The 17,757-nt window shown below is 50.9% G+C and overlaps 1 protein-coding gene across 3 annotated transcripts; it reads right to left on the bottom strand.

Moving 5' to 3' along the window:
• Positions 1-532: 532 nt before the first annotated feature.
• On the bottom strand, positions 533-17,697 carry HPS4 (HPS4 biogenesis of lysosomal organelles complex 3 subunit 2). Of its 3 annotated transcripts, XM_081842609.1 has the most exons (14): positions 17,229-17,696; positions 16,570-17,051; positions 15,440-15,530; positions 15,000-15,143; positions 14,333-14,440; positions 13,618-13,734; positions 11,223-11,317; positions 10,325-10,397; positions 9,257-9,293; positions 7,019-7,115; positions 6,161-6,338; positions 5,120-5,252; positions 3,851-3,959; positions 533-1,762 (listed from the first exon to the last, which is right to left on the bottom strand). In XM_081842609.1, the coding sequence occupies exons 2-14, from the start codon at positions 16,608-16,610 to the stop codon at positions 1,591-1,593; spliced, it is 1,395 nt and encodes a 464-aa protein (XP_081698735.1). In that variant the 5' UTR covers positions 16,611-17,051; positions 17,229-17,696; the 3' UTR covers positions 533-1,590. The 3 variants fall into 3 exon arrangements, with proteins under 3 accessions (XP_081698735.1, XP_081698736.1, XP_081698737.1); XM_081842610.1 differs by having other exon boundaries at positions 6,260-6,338; positions 16,570-17,697; XM_081842611.1 differs by lacking the exon at positions 14,333-14,440 and having other exon boundaries at positions 16,570-17,697.
• Between the last annotated feature and the right edge of the window lie 60 nt (positions 17,698-17,757).

The following is a 17,757-nucleotide window of genomic DNA, read 5'->3' as shown; positions in this document are numbered from 1 at the left end:
TTACAGCCCCCCCCCCCGCAGCCCGTCTGTGCCCTTGGTCTGCCTTTGCCAGATGTGTTGGACTGCAGCTAATAGCTGGGTTCTTGCATTGCAGGCCCTTGGGATTCCTTCCAACGCTTTACCCCCATAAGAACTTACTGTCAGGAGGGAGGGCAGGACTGTGAATTCAGTCTCAGAAGTGGTGCATTTGAGCAAGCGTAGGGTGAACATGTGGGTCCAGGATGGAGCATGACCCAAGGCTCCCTCTGCAAAGTACTCCTTCCAGTCTCTCTCTCTCGGTGTGTGTGGGCAGCCTTCCCCACCCGCTGCCAGCATACGGCGCTCACAGATGGCAGCAAGTGGCCCTTCTCTGCAGGCAGCAGCGCAGAAGCTGTTTTGGTTCCCTGCCTTTCTTGCTCTTGCAAACACCCCTTCCTGGCGCAAGACCAAGCCACCCACAGCCCAGCTGCCTTCCCAGGGCCTGCGCTCTCGCGACTCGCCTTCTGGCAGGCGAGGGGGGCTGGGGTGCCAGTGGGGCAGGAACAAGAGGGGCTTTTCTGGGCGGCAACTTTATTGCTGTGCTGGGGGACTTACAGAGCAGAGGGTAGGAGCTCTGACCTTCTCAACACGCCCCCTCAAGGAAGGCAGCCAGTCGCTTTTCCTTCACAAACATCTGTGACACGATCCAGGCACTTGATGCAAAGCAGAACTGGCTGAGAGCTGTGCACCTGTTCCCACTTGCCCTGAAGGAGTACAAAGGTGCCACCACCTCAGAAGGCAGGGGGAGAGGAATGCATGGGCCCGCCGGTCCCCATCAGCACCATGTCCCTGTCTCCTCAAGCCCTGTCAGCCGTGACGAGGGTGGGCCAGCATCACGAGTGGAGTGTGCGCTGCCATTGGCAGCAGGCCATCTTTGGCGGAGGAGTCGATGTGCCCGTGCGCAAGAGCCAGGCAGGCCCCAGGGAGGAGGCTGAAAGGCAGCCACTGAGCATCCGGCAGGTGGGGGGGTGCACATGGCAGGAGGCTTAGCTGCAGAGCAACAAAAATGTCTGGTCAGTTGCCGGGGGAGAAGCTCCAGGCCTCCCCCCACGGTTTCAGAGCTCATCTAAAGCATCAAACAGCATTCAATAGAAAGCAAAGACAGAAACATCTGGAGGGCATCAAATTTGGAGAGGGGACTGTGGCCTGGTTTAGAAAAAGCCCTCCAATAAAAAGGGTTTTGAAGCTACACCCCACTAAGCTCAACAGGAAAAATGAGCAGGGCAAGGAGCAAAAGATCTTTCTAGGGAAGCTAGCTCTCCAAAGGCAGGCAAAAGTCCATAGACGACGAGTGTCCAATGATGCGCTTTTGGGAGGGACGTGTTCCCTCAGAGGAGCTCTCCGGGGAAGCAGGGGAGCTATGATCTTGCCCCTTGGAGTGGGTAGCTGGGGGTGGGCATCCATGTGCTCTCCCAGCTGGAACTGAGCCAAGAGGGGGCTTCTTCCAGCCATACGGTGGGGCTCTGAAGTCCTGACAGCCCTCAACCCATTTCATGGAACAACAAAGACTCTGGTAACACTGTAAGAAGTCCCAGAGGATCGCAGCCCATGCAAGGAGGAGCCTCCTGGGTCTCAGAGAAGGTTCACTCCATGCTTGAGCAGCTTCTGCTTCGCCTTGCTGGCCAGGCCAAAGGCGCTGTCGTGAGGGTTGGGCATTCCTGAGTTGCGCAGAGGGGAGGCCACCTGCTGGAAGTAGGTCTCCTGGACGGCACTCCGACACGCATACACAGCAGTAGAGGCGTTCCTGTGGGGTGAGAAAGCCATGTTTCACAGGTGTGACCAGAAGGCAGGAGAGACGCAAGCTTGACCCCGTGCCGGTGCTTCTGTTGCTGCGAACAGGGATCAAATCTAGAGAAGAGCCTGCTAGATCAGGCCAATGCCCGCCCCCCAGCCCAGCATCCCCATAGCAGCCAGCCAGATGCCTCTTTCTTGCAACAAGGATTCAAGCCCAGAGCCCTCTTCCCCAGCAACTGGGAGGCAGAAGCATTCCTCCTTCCAACTGGGAGGCAGAGCAGAGCCACAGTGGCAAGGAGCCATTGGCTGCCCTTTACTCCACGAGAGAAACTTCTCTGCGAGGAAAGCCCAAATCTGCTGGGCCTTTTTAGTTTACAGGTGGTGGGAAGAGAGAGGAGATGTAGCTTCATGAGATCACATATCGTGGAGGAAACTAGAAGCCAACAAGGTCATCTCTATTTTCTGGAACACACTTAAAGGACACTATTCAATTACAGTGGTACCTCGCAAGACGAATGCCTCGAAAGATGAAAAACTCACAAAACGAAAGAGTTTTTCGTTTTTTGAGTTGCTTCGCAAGACGGATTTCCCTATGGGCTTGCTTCGCAAGACAGAAACGTCTTGCAAGTTTGTTTCCTTTGTCTTGCAAGTTTGTTTCCTTTTTCTTAAAACCGTGCATTCACTTCGAGGAGCAACTCATAGCACGCGGTGTGGTAGCCTTTTTTGAGGTTTTTGAAGACTTTGGTGATTTTTGAAGCTTTTCCAAAGTCCGTGCTTCGCAAGACGAAAAAATCGCAATACGAAAAAACTCGCGGAACAAATTAATTTCGTCTTGCGAGGCACCACTGTATAAGCAGATTTTCAGGGGAAACACAAAAAAGAACAGCTGTTTTTTGGTCAGCATTCTTTCAGGCAAGGAAGTTACACCTTGTCTGCTTCACTTGGGATCCCCATTGAAGCACTTTTATGCAGATTGTGTGAAGTAACTCTGCAGAGATAGACATGCACCTGCATATGGAGACTGCTCAGTAAATGGCGGTTTTCTAGGGATCCCCCCGGCCAGGTGGAAGCTCAGTCCAAGGACAGGCAGCCGGCATCAGCCTTTCCCAACCTGGTGCTCTGCAGGGGATGCCAGCATGGCCAATGGTCAGGGGGAGCCCCACAACAGCCGGAAGGCAAAAGGCCTCTAAGTCTCATGAATTTCTCTGGCGATTTCCAAGAGAGCCTCAGCTGGCCTTCTTGAAAGCCAACACAGGGTGTCGGGAGTGGCAGAGGCAAGCCTGGCCATGGCTTGGGCACATTAACAGCTGTGCTGAATGCAAGAGGAGGAGGGGCAGGGGGGGTCCTCTTCAACAAGCAAATGAAAACCCCACTTTTTGCTGAAAATATACAAACATAATGAACTGGAGCCTCAAGGAGAACTGAAAAAAGCGAGCAACTTGCTTGGTCAACGCAAGTGACGAAGAAGCAGGGATTGGGCTGGTTAATGGGCATGGCTAATCTTTCAAAGCTTGCAGTCTTTCCTTTCAGCATAAATGCATTTGTCCTAGTTAGACCAGGGTGTGGCTTTGGTGTGCTGTTATCATGCCCTCAGCTGAGAGGAAAGGGGGGGTGAGCACATGTGCAGAGCAGCAGGTGATGAGGAATGGAAATAAGCGGCCAATGCAGCCTTGGCCCCTCGAGCCAGGAGGGAAGCTGCCTCGCTCTGCCTGCTGGAACGCCACCATCTGCTTGCCAGCGTCACGGCTTGCTTCTGCCTGAGTGATCAGGGCCCAACAGCAAAACCTCCTTCCTCCCTGGCCAATTATAAGCCCTGCTGGCGCTCAGCCAACCAGCGGCTCTCACAGCCCCTGAGCAGCCACCAGAGAAAGACGCTGCTTCTAAACCTTCCAAGGGCTGCTCCTTACTCTGAGGCCCAGATCCTATTCTGGCTCCAGAGACAACTGGCAGCTCCCTCTGCATGCCCACCTGCACCCCGGGCTTATTCCTGCCCTGCGTGCTTATGAGGCTCGCAGGCAGGAGGAAAAGCCAGGTGGGAGCTTTTTCAAAGGGAGCACTGTCTGTCATCTGCACGCGCACAGGGGCCTCCCCACCTTACCTGACCATTATTTCTGAAGCCGTGGGCAGCTGGTGGAAATTGGCATGGATCAGGCTGGCTGCCCTCAGGAAGGAACGGTCTGCGGGGCTATTAGCAGGCAGGAAGTTGGCTGCAACATGAAGGAAGGAGGAGCCAGGTGATAGAATCTCAGGACGGCAGAGCTGGAAATCCAACCCTCGGCAATAATAATAATTATTTTTATTTATACCCCGCCCTCCCCGGCCAGAGCTGGGCTCAGGGCAGCTAACACCAGTAAAATTACAGTAAAAACATAATTGGGAATCAATTTAAAATACAGGTTAAAATGCAATTTAAAATGCAGCCGCGTTTTGAAAGTAGCCTGTCAGGGAACTGACATCAGAGCGAGAGGCGGAGGCAGGGCTCCAGAGCGATGCCGGAGAGGGGACCAGCAGGGGGGAAGGAATTCAGCGTAGCACCAGTAGAGGAGAGAGGGAGATGGAGGAATTGGGGACAGGGCTCCAAGACCCTTCAACAGAAACTAGTGGAGAGAGCGCTGGCACGTCCCTGCCTTCCCCTCACTTGCGCAGACGAGTTCCGCGCAGGGAACATAGGAGGAGACTTGGCGTCAAACAGCTTTTATGCTGGAAGAGGTTCAAGAAACGCCCACTGACGGATTCTGCAAGTGACTAACAGGTCACGGAGGGCGAGCTCTGAGCCTAAGCATGGTTGGGATAGCAATCTAACTAAACCGAAGGCAATTTACGCACAAGTAACCCCCTTACAACCATTACATAGCCCATAGATAAAAACCATAAGGGGAGGGAAACATAAGGGTCAGACTTGAGTCCAAACCAAAGGCCAAGCGGAACAGCTCTGTCTTGCAGGCCCTGAGGAAAGATGTCAAGTCCCGCAGGGCCCTAGTCTCTTGTGACAGAGCGTTCCACCAAGTCGGGGCCAGTACTGAAAAGGCCGTGGGCCCTAGTTGAGACCATTTTTGGACCTCCAAAATGTTGTCATTTGTGGACCTTAAGGTCCTCCACGGGGCATACTAGGAGAGGTGGTCCTGTAGGTACGTGGGTCCTAGGCCGCATAGGGCTAGGTGGACCACGATGCAATGTAGACCAGAAATGGGCTGAATAACAGCTTCCAGCATTCAGAGGTCTGCTGCCCCTGTCCCTTCCATACTGCCACGATAACTGGAAGCCAAGAAGGACCTAAGAGTCCCTAAGAGCAGCTCGACGGCTCCTGGCCGCTGACTCCCACAGAGCAGGCTCTCTCTGAGGCCCCCCCTGCCCCCTCAGCACTTACTGGCCAGAACCTTCTGCACGGCGTCATAGTGCGCAAAGCCGTAGGTGACCTTGGCTGCAGAGAGGCTGTCCTTTGGGAGGGTCTCCTTCAGGTGGACCTCCAGGCCGTTCAGGGAGGCCAGGCTGCTGTGATACTGCAGGCCAAGGGAGAAAATTAGCTCACTATGCCTGGAGAAGGCACCTGCCATGTGCACAACAGTCCCACACCAGGCCAGGGCCAGCTCACACAGGACAGCGCTTGCTGAGCCGCAGCAGGGCCACACGGTTCCCCAGCCACGTGCCCATTGGCCTCGTCTCCCCAAAACATCCTCCTGCACACCCTTGGGATCAAGGCACAGCTTGTGGCTGCCAGGACCCTGCAGAGCCCTCCTAAGAAGGCTGACCTGGGAATCCCAGAGCAGAGCGCACCCGACTGCACTTGGGCATCTGGGGGCCAACGCTCAGGGACAGAAAGTCCCTGGGCTCCATCCCTTCTGGCCGCTCTACAGCATCGCAGGGGTAGTGAAAGCACCTCTTCTGACCACGCCCTTTCCATTTGAGCACAGCGATAAGAAAGCCATTTCAGGGGGAAGGGAGGCTCCTACTCTGGCTAAGGACTGCAGCTCAGAACATCCCCCTGGCATGCAAAAGCTCCCAGGGTCAATCCCTGGCAGCACCTCTGGGGCACGGCTGGGAATGTCCTGGCCTGAAATCCTGGCAAGCAGCTGACAGAGCAGTTGATACTGAGCTAGATGGTCCAGTGGTCTGACTAGGTGCAAGGAAGGTCCCCCGTTTCCTCCCTCTCCAGCTCCACACTAGTTTGGTGCAGGCTCCTCCCATCAGCCCTGCCAGAGAGCCATGGAAAATGGGACTTGCAATCCCTTGGCTTCTCCACCTCTTCCTCCCCAGGGATCCTGCAAGAGACAAGGGACCCCTGCTGGCAGGAAGGCCATGGTGCAGGCTGCCACTCCCCAGAGGCCGAGCCACTTTGCTTGGTGGCAACCAAGGCTCAAGGCGGGGACGGGGGTCCTTTGGCAGTAAGATGAACAAAGGAGTCTCTTACCACATCCTCAACAGAGGTTTTGGTGTGTGCAAAGTGCTCTTCAGCCAGGAGGGAGAGCACCAAGCCTCGAACATGGTGGACATACAAGACCATCCTTACCGAAGTGGTGCCACCTGACCCACCAGTTGCTCCAGCAGAAATCGGGCCATCTTTGCAGCTGCCTGGGCCTCCCTGGGACCTGAGAGAAAGAGAAAGAGGGAGACTTCTCTCTCCTGTAATTCTCCAACTAAGGATCCCCCAGTAAAAGTGGCTTGCAGAAGATTTGGGGACAGACCAAAGGAAGCCCTTCTTCACACTTATGGACAGGGAAAGCCCCCTTCTACTCCCTCTGCTCCTTCGCCAGATCCAAGGACTCTGGAGTGATTCCAGAGTCACCTACATGCTCCTTTTGTAAAGGAATGGATGTGGAACAGCCCTACTCAGGGCTTCATCAGAGAGACAGGGTCTTCCTCCTCTGAATCTCTTTTCAATAGGGAAGCCCTCCAAGGGAGCTGAGGATGTGTGTGTTTGCTTTGTGCTATTTAGAGGTTTAGTTACAATCAAGCAGTATAAACATTTTCTTAAATAAATAAGTTAGGACCTGCAGGGCAGCCCTAGTTTAGCAAGGAAAACTTAACTTGCAAAAAATACCCTGCCTTTACTCACAGCCCCAGTGATGGATACTGTTGGGGTTCAGGGGATTTGCAAAAAAAGATGGAAGTGTGTTAAACACCAATGTTTCCCTGTCGGCTTCCCTGTCTGACAGATCACACATAGCAGATCCAGGGTGCAAAGGAGGAACATATGCAGAGTCTGAAAGGAGGAACCAAAGCCAGGGCTGGCGAGAGGCCCTTGGCGGGGCTGCTGCTCCTGTCTTACCTGATCATCCACTCCACAGGGAAGTCCCGGAGGGCAGCTGCTTCATCATCCAAAAGGTAAACGGGGGTGATCCGGACCCCTGGAGGTAAAGGGGGCTCTGCAAAAGGGGTCAGAGCGCTTCTTAGGGAAAGGAAGAATGAGTCTTGGGTAGACTGTTTGGACCTATAAAGCGCAGCCCCAGTGCAAAGGGTACCTTCTGATAACCATGACGTTGGAACATCGAAGGGCTTGCACACAATTACATACTGAAAAAATGGATTCAATGATGAAATCAGGCAGATTCTATGGTAAGGCGGGTCAAAAGAAAGGGCGGGTTTATGGGAAAGCAGTTCTAGAGAATTATATCCTTGAATGCAGGTTATACGACAATATTAGGGGCTGTTATTTTGATCCTCTTTTAAAGAAAATGAAATTTGGGGTGCTAAAAGGAAGCTGGGTTTCCTGCTCAGGCCACAGTTGTCTCCTTGGCAGGAAGGCTGCTCTGCATAGCAGGAAGGCATGTAGCCGCCACTGCCGCAAACTGCCCTGGAGAGCGGAAAACATGAGAGACGCATATTAAAAGAGTAAAGTGTATTATGAGACAAATGTTTTTAATACATTTTATGCTTTACTATGAATCTGTTTCAAATTTATTACTCCTAATCACTAATTTTACTAATTACTAATTTTAAGTAGTGAGCACTATTTTCTTTCTTTTTCAATATAAGTTTATTTAAATTTTGTTTTCTGGCTTAAATTTTGTCACCTTCCTTTGTGCTGCTATGGTCCAAATATTACTGCAATAAAAGTTATTCTATTCTACAAAGTGATCATTTTGTCTGTCTCCAATATGAACCAGCCCAGACCCTGCACTTCTCTTCATCAGAGAAGCCTCATCAAGCAAGTGAAGGGTGACCAGGGCCTTTTCAGTGGTGGCCCCATTTATGAAATGCTCTTCCTAGGGAAACCTGCTGGGCGCCATCATCACCATCAGGCTTTAGGTGCCAGGCTAAGATGAGACCATTTTTTTTACTCAGGCCTTCGGTAATTCAGTCGCCCCGTGAGGCACTGCTCATCTTTTAGCAGAGCTGGATAGATGGTAACCCAATTAATATGTTACTGGGTGCACATTTAATGCATTTTCGCATTTATTGTTTTAAATTTTCTGAATTTAATTGTTTTATGCATGGTATTTTATCTTGTTGAGTCACTTTATTAATATTTATTTATATACATATTTATAGACTATTTCATAAAATAACACTGTAAAAGCATACAAAAAGTTAAAAATGGACATCAAGTAGCAGTTGTGGAAATATGTGTTAATTGCTGGCATAAGCTTGCCAGAATAGAAAAGCTTTCAGCAGGTGTTTAAAAGTGGCACCAAAGGTGCCCGCTGAAATTCTAGTGGCAGAGAGTCTGGGCCAATGGCACTAAAGGATCCGTTTCTGGTTGCGATCCAGTGAGCCTTGCCAACTGGGGGAACAATCAACAATGCTCCTGCAGATGAGATGCTTTCTTTTTTAAGCAGATCCCACAAAGAGTAGCAAGCTGTTCTCTCAGGGGCCGGAGAGCAAAGCTTCCTTGCTGTTCCATAGGATCATTTACCCGCATATTGCAAAACAGCCTGCCAGGGAATGGAGTTGAGCTCACCTGAAATTCCTTTCTTGGGATCACTACCCTACGTGAAACAGCCTCCAGACTGTGTGAACAAGGCAGGGCCTTGTGAACCACAAACTCTGGCGAGAGGGGAGGGTGAGCAGCATGGAGGTCTAGGAGCCAGCCATGTGTCAAGACCTCCATGGAAGCGGAGGGGTGAGAATGCAAAGGTCTCCAGGACTGGGAAGAACTGGGATGAGGGAAGCTCTCCGAGTAGCGCCAAGGAATCTGCAAGATGGGAGGAGGCGCAATGCCTGCTGCCTAAAGATGCAGCCCTCTCCGAACCCCCCCACCTGAGCACCCTTTGGATGTAGGCCAGCCTCGGCAGGAGTCTGTTCTGCAATGGGTTGTAGGCATCAGAGCTCAGCCTCTGAGCATATGTGGGGCCCATTTCCCCCTTGCTGTGTTGTACCTCCAGCTTCTATACTCCTACACAGGCGGCAGGGCAGAGGAAAGGGCATGAAGGCCCAGCACCCAGAGACGCAAGAGGGCTCCGTGCGGTCTCTCATGCAAGCAGTCCCTGACAGACCCAGCCACCCACCAAGGCAGTCTCCCCCTCTGCCAGCCCAGCATGCCTCTCCCCTCCCTCCCGACACTTACCCTGAGTCTGCAGCACAGCCCCATTTCCTGCCTCGCCCTGAAAGGGAAGGCAGAGAGTGGCACTGGGTGAGCTTGATAATAAAACAGCCAAGGCCGATGCTGGCAAGGGTTCCAGACTGGAGATAAGGACAGAAGAAAAGCCTGCTGGATCAGGCCAAAGGAGGCCCGTCTAGTTCTCAGAGTGGCCAGCCAGATGCCTGTGGCAAGCCGCAAACCAGGAAGCAGGACCTGAGCACAAGAGCAACTCTACCCTCCTGTGGCTTCCAGCAAATGGAATTCACCTCCAACTGTGCAGGCTGAGCACTGTGGCTGGGAGCCATTGATAGCCCTTTCCTCCTCCTCCTCCTCCTCCATGAACTTGTCTGATTCTCTTTTAAAGCCATCCCAGTTGGTGGCCATTCCTGCCTCCTGATGGAGCAAATTCCACAGTCCTGTATCTTCCAACATTCAGCTTCACTGAACGTCCACAAGTTCTAGTGCTATGAGAGAAAGAGGAGTTGACTTCATCCACTTTCTCCATACTAGGCATTTTATAAACTTCTGTCAGGTCACCTCTTCCTCGCCTTTTCTCTAAACGAAAAAGTCCCAAACGTGGCAACCTTTCCTCAGTGGGGGTTCCTTCGCCACCCTTTTCTGAACCTCCTCCAACTCCACAATATCGTTTTTGAGGTGAGGCGATCAAAACTGCACAGTCCTTCAAATGTGGCTGCACCATAGATTGGGGTGATGGCATTACACTGGCAGTTTTATTCTCAATTCCTTTTGTAAGATTTTTACTTAGAAAGTGTCTTCTGCTTCCGGGAAGAGTTTGGAGCTGTGGTTGCCTCGAGAGAAAACCTGGACATCTGAGGCAGGTGGTGGGTAAGGAGTGGCCATGAGAGGTTAGAAAGATCTAGTGAAGCCTTTTTAGACTTTCTTCAGCAATCATGAGAACCAGAAACCTGACTTTTAACATTAGCTTTCAGATTCCACCCTTGTACAGTAAGGAACCCATGCAACATGTTTTTCTCAGGTGCTGCGCCAGCACCGAACCACCCTTCTCCCTCCCTTGGCTGAGCTGAAGCTCACCTCTGAGGCTACGTCCACCTCCTGCAGCAGAACTCGGGCAGTGAGGTCTGGTGGCAGCTGAGTGCTGACAACCCTGGGCAGGGATGGGGAAAGGAGAGATGGCAAGTATTAACACGAATGTCCCACTGGTTTCCTGAGGTTGGATGCTGTGTTCCCTCCTGGCTCTCAGCTGAGCACGGTGACCTAGGGAGAGCTGCAAATGCTGCTCAGAAACATTCAGACAGTCGTGGCTTGATTTACCCGGAGTGGGCTGTGTGGCCCAATCCTTCCCAGGGTCCAGCCACAAGACAGATCCCTGTATGCAGGGCAAGTCCTTTGGTCACCCTGTCAATCTCACCATCTGGGAGGCCCAAGGGGTGGGTCTATAGAAGCAGACATAGGAAATAGTGGGTGAAAATGTGGATTATGGCCTCTGTGGACAAATGTGAGGACAGTACAGAGCAAGTAGCAGGGCTGAACGACATGTGCACCAAACACACTTGCTCTGGAGTGCAGGAGGCTGCCTTAGACAAAGTCAGACTATTTGTGTTCACCTTCCTCAGTACTGTCTACACTGGCTGGCAGTGGCTCTCAAGGGTTCTAGGCAAGGGGCGTCTCTCTCCCAGCAGGTGCTATTGGGGATGCAAAGCAGGTGCTCCAGCAGTGAGCTACAGTCCTTCTCTTAAAAGCCAAGCTTCCAGTCCTCAGCTTTCTGAAAGGGCTCATTTAACCTGGAGCAAGTCAGGTCCGTAGTCCATTCAGCTGTGCACTGTCTTTTCCAGCCCACCTTGGAGATGCCAATAGGGACTGAACTGGGGACCTTCTACATGCAGAGCAGGTGCTCCAGCACTGAGCTACACCAGCCTTTCTCCAATGGGGAGAGTGCAGGAGAGTCCACACAACAAGTCATGATACTCACAGCCCCTGGTAAGAAATGCATCCCGCCCGGACATGGAGGGTGCGCTGGCAGGTCTGCAGGATGAGAGCCGCTTTCAGCAGGAGCAAAGGCTCCACCTGGAGAGAGGAGCACAAAGGAGGCTGTCAGGGCTTCCTGACACCCTGTGGGGAGGGGAGGGGAGAAGCCTCAAAGAAGTAGCAAGGTCTGGGGGACTTTCGGGTTAGCGCCATTGGCAATGGCGGAATTCCTCTGATCCAGAGGAACCCACTCCACGAAAATCGGGTCTTGCCGCCGCGGTGAAGGCGGACACCCCTTAAAAATCCCAGGCGGAGGAAGCCTGGGAACGTGGGATTCGGCTGACACCAGGAACGCCCCCCCTACACGCAAGGAGACCCCTTTTTGGGGGGTCCGAAGCGACGTCGGGTTGAGTGGTGCGGTGTCTTGAATCGACCGCTATTTTTACGGAGTGAAGCCGCACAGCCGTTGCCAGAGAGCGCTGACTTTTTCCTGTGGACAATTGGACTCTAAAACAAGTACCCGTGAGTAGAACGGAAAATTGGGCTAAGAAACATTTTAATTTGGCACTCAAGCGGGAAGGTTCTAAACAGGAAGTCCGCCTTCCATTTTTGTAAATAATCCGAAGCAAAAATTGTGCAAGCTAAAGCCTGAAAAGCTGTTCATAAGGATCTAAAATTCCTCCTCGTTTTAACCATCCAAACCCCTCTTTGAAGCAGGAGTAAATTTGACTGTTTATACCTGCAGGGGAAATTTGACTGTTTATACCTGCAGGAGAGAGAGTAAAGAAAGATAAATTTCCACCGTCTCAAACCTGGGAACGGTGTGTCAGAGACAGTGACTTTTGGCGAAGTTCATTGACCGTGAAAGAAACATCTTTTGACAGACAGCTAAAGAAGAGATACAAATTATCTTCAATGTTGCCCTTTGAATTTAAAAGGAACTAAAAATTCGAAAAGTGAAAGTAACTTTCTTTTGTTGGATTTGCTTTTAAGATGGATACAAATAGAAACTGCCTCCTCTAGAGGGAGTTTGTTAAATTGTTGCTGGAGTGGATCTGGGGTTTTTCCAGCTGCGGTGATTAGGATCCTGGGAACAGACTGTGACCTTGAACAAAAATGTGTCTGGAAGAAACTTTGGTGCTTGCTCTTTGCAAGACAAGCGCCCTGTTAGAACAGTTGCATGAGAAGATGGATTTGATGACTGTTGCAGTTAAAAATTTTGGACAAACAGTGAATATTTATACAGGAATTACTCAGGAGCCAACCCAAGAACCTGATTTGATAGAGCAAGTGCAAATGGAGAAGACAGGGGAGGAAGTTGTTGTTGAACTTCAAGCAATACAAATGGAGAAGCCTGAGGCCCCACAGGAGCATAAGCCGTTGTTATTGAAGGTTGAACCTGGAGCGGGCCAGCGGGGATCTGGAGTTGTGGGGGCCCTTAAGTTTGGAGGGTCCTTGAAGTATGTCTTTAAATATCCTCTGGACTATGCTGTTGACTGTGGGGAATGGAACTATGAGGAATGGGCTGATTTTTTGAGGAGAGATGGAGACATTTTCAAGTTGGAACATCCCCGAGATCTACTCTTCAATGAGAAAGGAAAGAAACTAAGAAAGAGATCAACAAAAGATAAGGTAAAGTGCAACTATAAACAAGAAGATGATCTGCAGAAGGGACATGGAAGAGACTTAAGAGCCTCAGACATAAGATTACCAGGTTGATGGACCAGAAGAAAAGGACAAAGGACTGACATAACCCGAGACCAGGAAAAAGAGACGCTGGATGAAGATTGGAAGAAAAATTTTAAAGTTTTATTTTGGAAATTAGTGTAAAATTAATGAATATTAGGAAAAACGTTGGAAGGAAATTATTTGGCTTTAGTAGAAATAATATAAGGAGTTATGTACAAATAAGTATTAAGTCTTAAGCTTTAAGGTATTTTATGGTAAGATAAGGTTAAAATAAATTAAGGCAAATTGAATGACAGAATAGAGTAGTGAAAGATGGAAGGATTTGTTGACTTAATTAACAGGTTAGGTTTTTTAAGATAAATTATTTAATTGAAAATTGAATGTTATTAGGTGAAAATACAAAGTTATAATATATTAAGATGAATTATCAAGATAAAAGGAAAAATGGAAAGGATTTGCTGAAATTACTAATTGAACTAGAATACAAAAAAGGGAGGTGTGAGGAGATCAGGGAAACAAGTGACTGAAAGTTAAGATATGAAAAGGATGACTTTTTTTAAAAAAAAATTTTATATTATTTTTATTTTTTGGTGTGTACTTTGTATTTTTTGCTCTTTTTTTCTTTTATATTTTTGTAACCTTTTCGAAACTTCAATAAATATTAAAAAAAAGAAGAAGAAGCAGCAGCAGCAAGGTCTGCAGGGAGTTACTTTGGTTTTGTCCAAGGCCCAGAGGGAGTTGAAGATCCGGTGTAGGTCAGTGGTGTTTTGCTGCAGGTGCTCCACGTAGCGATCCCATGCCTGGTCCAGCTCCTCCTGGGCACGTTCCTGGGAAAGGACACAAGAGGCCATGTCAGCGGAGAGTTTATCCCTGGTGGGCGAGTTACAGGCTGCTTGTGGGCTGCAGGAAACTGTCCAACAGAAGCCAGGGCAGCAAAACAGAAGAGAAGAGGTCCCTAAGATTCCAGAGGACTCAAGATTTCAGTCCGGGAAGCAGATCTGCACATCAGGACTCCGTTCTGGAGGACAAATAAAAGGAGCAGTCAAGGTGGAAATGTGCCCAGGCCCTTGCAAAGGGCTTTCCCCCCACGGCCAGCCTCTGAGCATCTTGGATTTGGGGGGTAGGAAGGAGAGGTGGGTCTGGATTGCCTTGAGAGACCCACATAACTTTCAAGCCACACAAAAGCCTTTGCTTAGAGAAAGCCACCTGTGAGGGAAGGGTGCAGCAGGCTGCAGAAGCCCCTCTGCAGGGCAAGGAGGCTGCAGAGAGCAGGCCAGCCTGAAGGTCAGCCAAGGCAAGACTAAGAGGTGTGGCTCAAGGCTGATGTGAGGGTCAGAACACAACAGGAAACAGGAGGGAAATGGCTGGGAGTCAAGGCAGCATCTGCTCAGCAAGGCCCCGCCGCCCCCTTGGACCAGCAATCACCATGTAAGCCTGGCGAACAGGCCCATTGTAGAAGCAGAAGAGTCCCATCAGCTGCTCCAGGAACTGCCTGCAGCTGATGTCAGGGAGGTCAGTAGTGCAGCCCAGCACCTGCAGCAGAGAGGAGGGAGGGAGACTCTTGGTGAGTCCCATGGAACCAAGCCAGGCCAGGCCTATCTAATCAGGGCACTCAGATCCCCCATGACAGCCAAGAACATCCCTCTGAGAAGCCCACAAGCAGGGTGGGAGGGCAATCGGTGGCCCTCAGGAGGAAGGCTGCCTCTGAACATGGGCCTTCCATTCAGCTATCAGAGCAAAGTTCTCCCAATGTTATATAGAGGAGCACAAGAACAGAGCTGGAGAATCACCTGGATGAACATGTTGCTTACATCCCAGAAGCTCCAAGAAGCCCAGAAGCAGGGATGGCAGGCCAGTGCCCTCTCCCATGTCTGCTCCTGGCAACTGGCACTCCAAGGTAGGCTGCCTCTGTTCCATTCAGCTAGCATGGCTAGCAGCTTCTTCCCATATAAACGGTTGCCATCATGCAGCCTGCCTGCACACCCACACCCATCTATGAAGATTTCACCAACGCCAGCTTTATTCCTTCCTCGGGCTTTATTCCCGCGCCCAGAAGAGCAACAACAACCTGTGTCGCCTTGCACTGACTCACCCAGATGTAGCTTCCATCCACTTTCACAGAGAGCTTGAGCTTCCTCAACCGTATGAGGCCAGGTGGAGAGCCCGAAATCTCCTCCATGCAGCGAACCACGCCAGCTATCTGCCCACACAGAAGCTCTTGATGGTCCAGAGGAGTCTGAGATGTGGGGGATGAAGAGCCACAAAATGGTTATGCTATGGATTAGCCTTGTCACATCCCAGGCTATGGAGATCTGCGTGAGCTTGGAGCATGAACGGCCAAAACCACCACAGAGTGACAAAAGTTTGCATCAGAACAGAGCTCTACCCCCGATATTACTAGGTCCCTGCCCCAAGGAGCAAATACTACAATGTTTGCCAGCACACAGGGATGGAGGAGAGGGCTATGGGGCCAACTGAGAACAAATAAAATTCTCCGCATGCAGATTTTGTGGGGAAATAAGCTAGCCCTACCTGACGGGGGTTGAAATAGCAGATCCCAGCCTGCGTAGGATCTCCTTCTTCCTTCACCTTTGAGCCGTCATAGAGGAAAAAGCAGTTCCACCTGGAAAACATCAGTGCCATGGCGCTCAGGATGCATCACCTCATGGGAGCAGTCAATATTCTCCAGAGGGCAACCTAGTTTTCCCCCAGGCAAGGGGGATCCGTATATGGTGATGTGGGGAAGCTATACAGTGGTACCTTGGGTTAAGTACTTAATGTGTTCCAGAGGTCCGTTCTTAACCTGAAACTGTTCTTAACCTGAAGCACCACTTTAGCTAATGGGGCCTCCTGCTGCCGCCGCACTGCCGGAGCACAATTTCTGTTCTCATCCTGAAGCAAAGCTCTTAACCTGAAGCACTATTTCTGGGTTAGCGGAGTCTGTAACCTGAGGCATAACCAGAAGCATATGTAACCTGAGGTACCACTGTACTCCGTAATTCTTGAAGGCATGTTTAGAAGGGAAGAGATTCAAAGTACAGCTACTGACTTTCCAGGTGACCTTGACGCTTCTTAAGAGAAAGGTTTCAAGTGTGCCAGAGACTCTTCACTTCCCTGCTCCTTGCATCTCAAAGGAACACACAGGGGCTGAAGAAGGCTAAAAGAAGCTGCCACAGAAACTAAGGAAGGGCACTGCCCCAGTACGAAGCAAATGAAACCAACCAGCCCACCCTTATTTAAATAAGAACATAACCCAAGAGCCATGCAGTCCAGCATCCTGTTTCTTATAGTGGCTGGCCAAATGCCCCTGGGAAACCCACAAGAAGGACAGGAGAGCAGTAGAGTCATCTCCTGCTGCCATTCCCTGCCGACATGTATTCAGGGGTATGTTCCCTCTGCTGTCAGAGATAACAAAGAATCACTGCAGCAAGTAGCTGCAAATAGCCTTCTCCTCCATGAATTTGATATTGGAGGCCATCACATCTTGTGGTAGCACACTCCACAGTTTAAGGATGCACTGTGTAAAGAAACACAGGAATTGTGTCCTTCTTGAAACTCTCACTCTCATTTGCTCAACGTTGGAGTTTCAATTGTTTGTTTGTTTGTTTTTTAAAGAGAAAGATTGTAGGAAGCAGCCCCTAGGATGCTGTAATGGTACTTACCAGGCCCTGGAGGTTGGATCAGACTGCACACAGTCCGCCATTTAACTCAGATTCTCTTCACCACATCTCATTATCTTCACAAAGAGCTTCTCATCAGAAAAAGGTAGAAGAGGACTAGATTCATATTCCAGACAGTGGTTGATTGCTCCAAGAACCCATCACATACTTAGGTCCTGAGTGGGTTCTGAATAGGGATGGCCAAATCCCCCCAATGGGTGGCTTTCTTACAGATGCTGATGCCAACAGGTCCCCCTTAGCCTCATTTTCATGCCAAGCACATTCACCAAATATGGATGCTCAGTCAGACAGGACAAGAGAAACAACAGAGACCTTATTTAGCATCTCAGCAGCCATTTGGATGCCAGTTTGGGGACTGAAGAACGTTTTAGCTGAAGCTTCCAAACCAAGATTCTTTGAAGCTCTCTCTCTCTCTCTCTGTGGAATGTCTTGTGATTCCTGCTCCAGGCGTGGCTTCCTTCACTCTAAAATTAAGAACTGGATTAACGTATGAAGTCTGCTGCCCAAGTCATGTGACCCACAGCAGCTGATAAGTGCCCAGCATGCAATTTTAACAAGAGAGCCAGGATGGTGCAGTGCTAAAGGGGGTCCGAGTAGGACTTAGGCAAGGGTGGCTTAAAGATCCGACGAGGATAGCCTACCTCGCAGGTTTGTTGTGAGGTCCTGCCCCTTGAACACGGCACTGTGTCTTGAAGGAAGGGCAAGATTTTGAAAAGGAAACGAAAAGAAACCCAGCCAAGAAACTGCTTGCGTGTAGTGGCCGCGCCCCAATTCCACGGGTGAGCCCAGGGAGCCCAACTCTCCACCGCGGCTCGGGCTCTCTCGCCGCGGCGCCTCTGCAGCCCGACCCGAGGTGGGAAGAAGGACAGGAACGAGGCTCCCCGGGCCGCGGGGGAGAGAGCGAGGCCCCTCTGCTCTCGGGCTAAAGTCCGGCGAGGAGAGGGCGGCGCGTGAGGCGGCAGAACGCAGAAGCGCCCCCACCCCGCGGGGAAAGAGGCGCTCTGTCCATGCTCAGAGGCCAGGCCTGCCCACTTCCCGAACCTGAGAGACAGAGAGAAGCCGCCAAGGGGCCCCGGCCTCTTCCGGGTTCCACCGCCACATGACCGGCCCGACCCGCACGTGACGCGCAGAGAAGGGGGCGGACCGAGGCCTAGGGCGAAATGCGCAATA

The sequence above is a fragment of the Podarcis erhardii genome (assembly GCF_964252035.2).
Source record: "Podarcis erhardii genome assembly, chromosome: 15".
Classification (NCBI taxonomy): domain Eukaryota; kingdom Metazoa; phylum Chordata; class Lepidosauria; order Squamata; family Lacertidae; genus Podarcis; species Podarcis erhardii.
The sequence above is the reverse complement of the archived record's forward strand: the minus strand, read 5'-3'. Positions and strand labels throughout refer to the sequence as shown.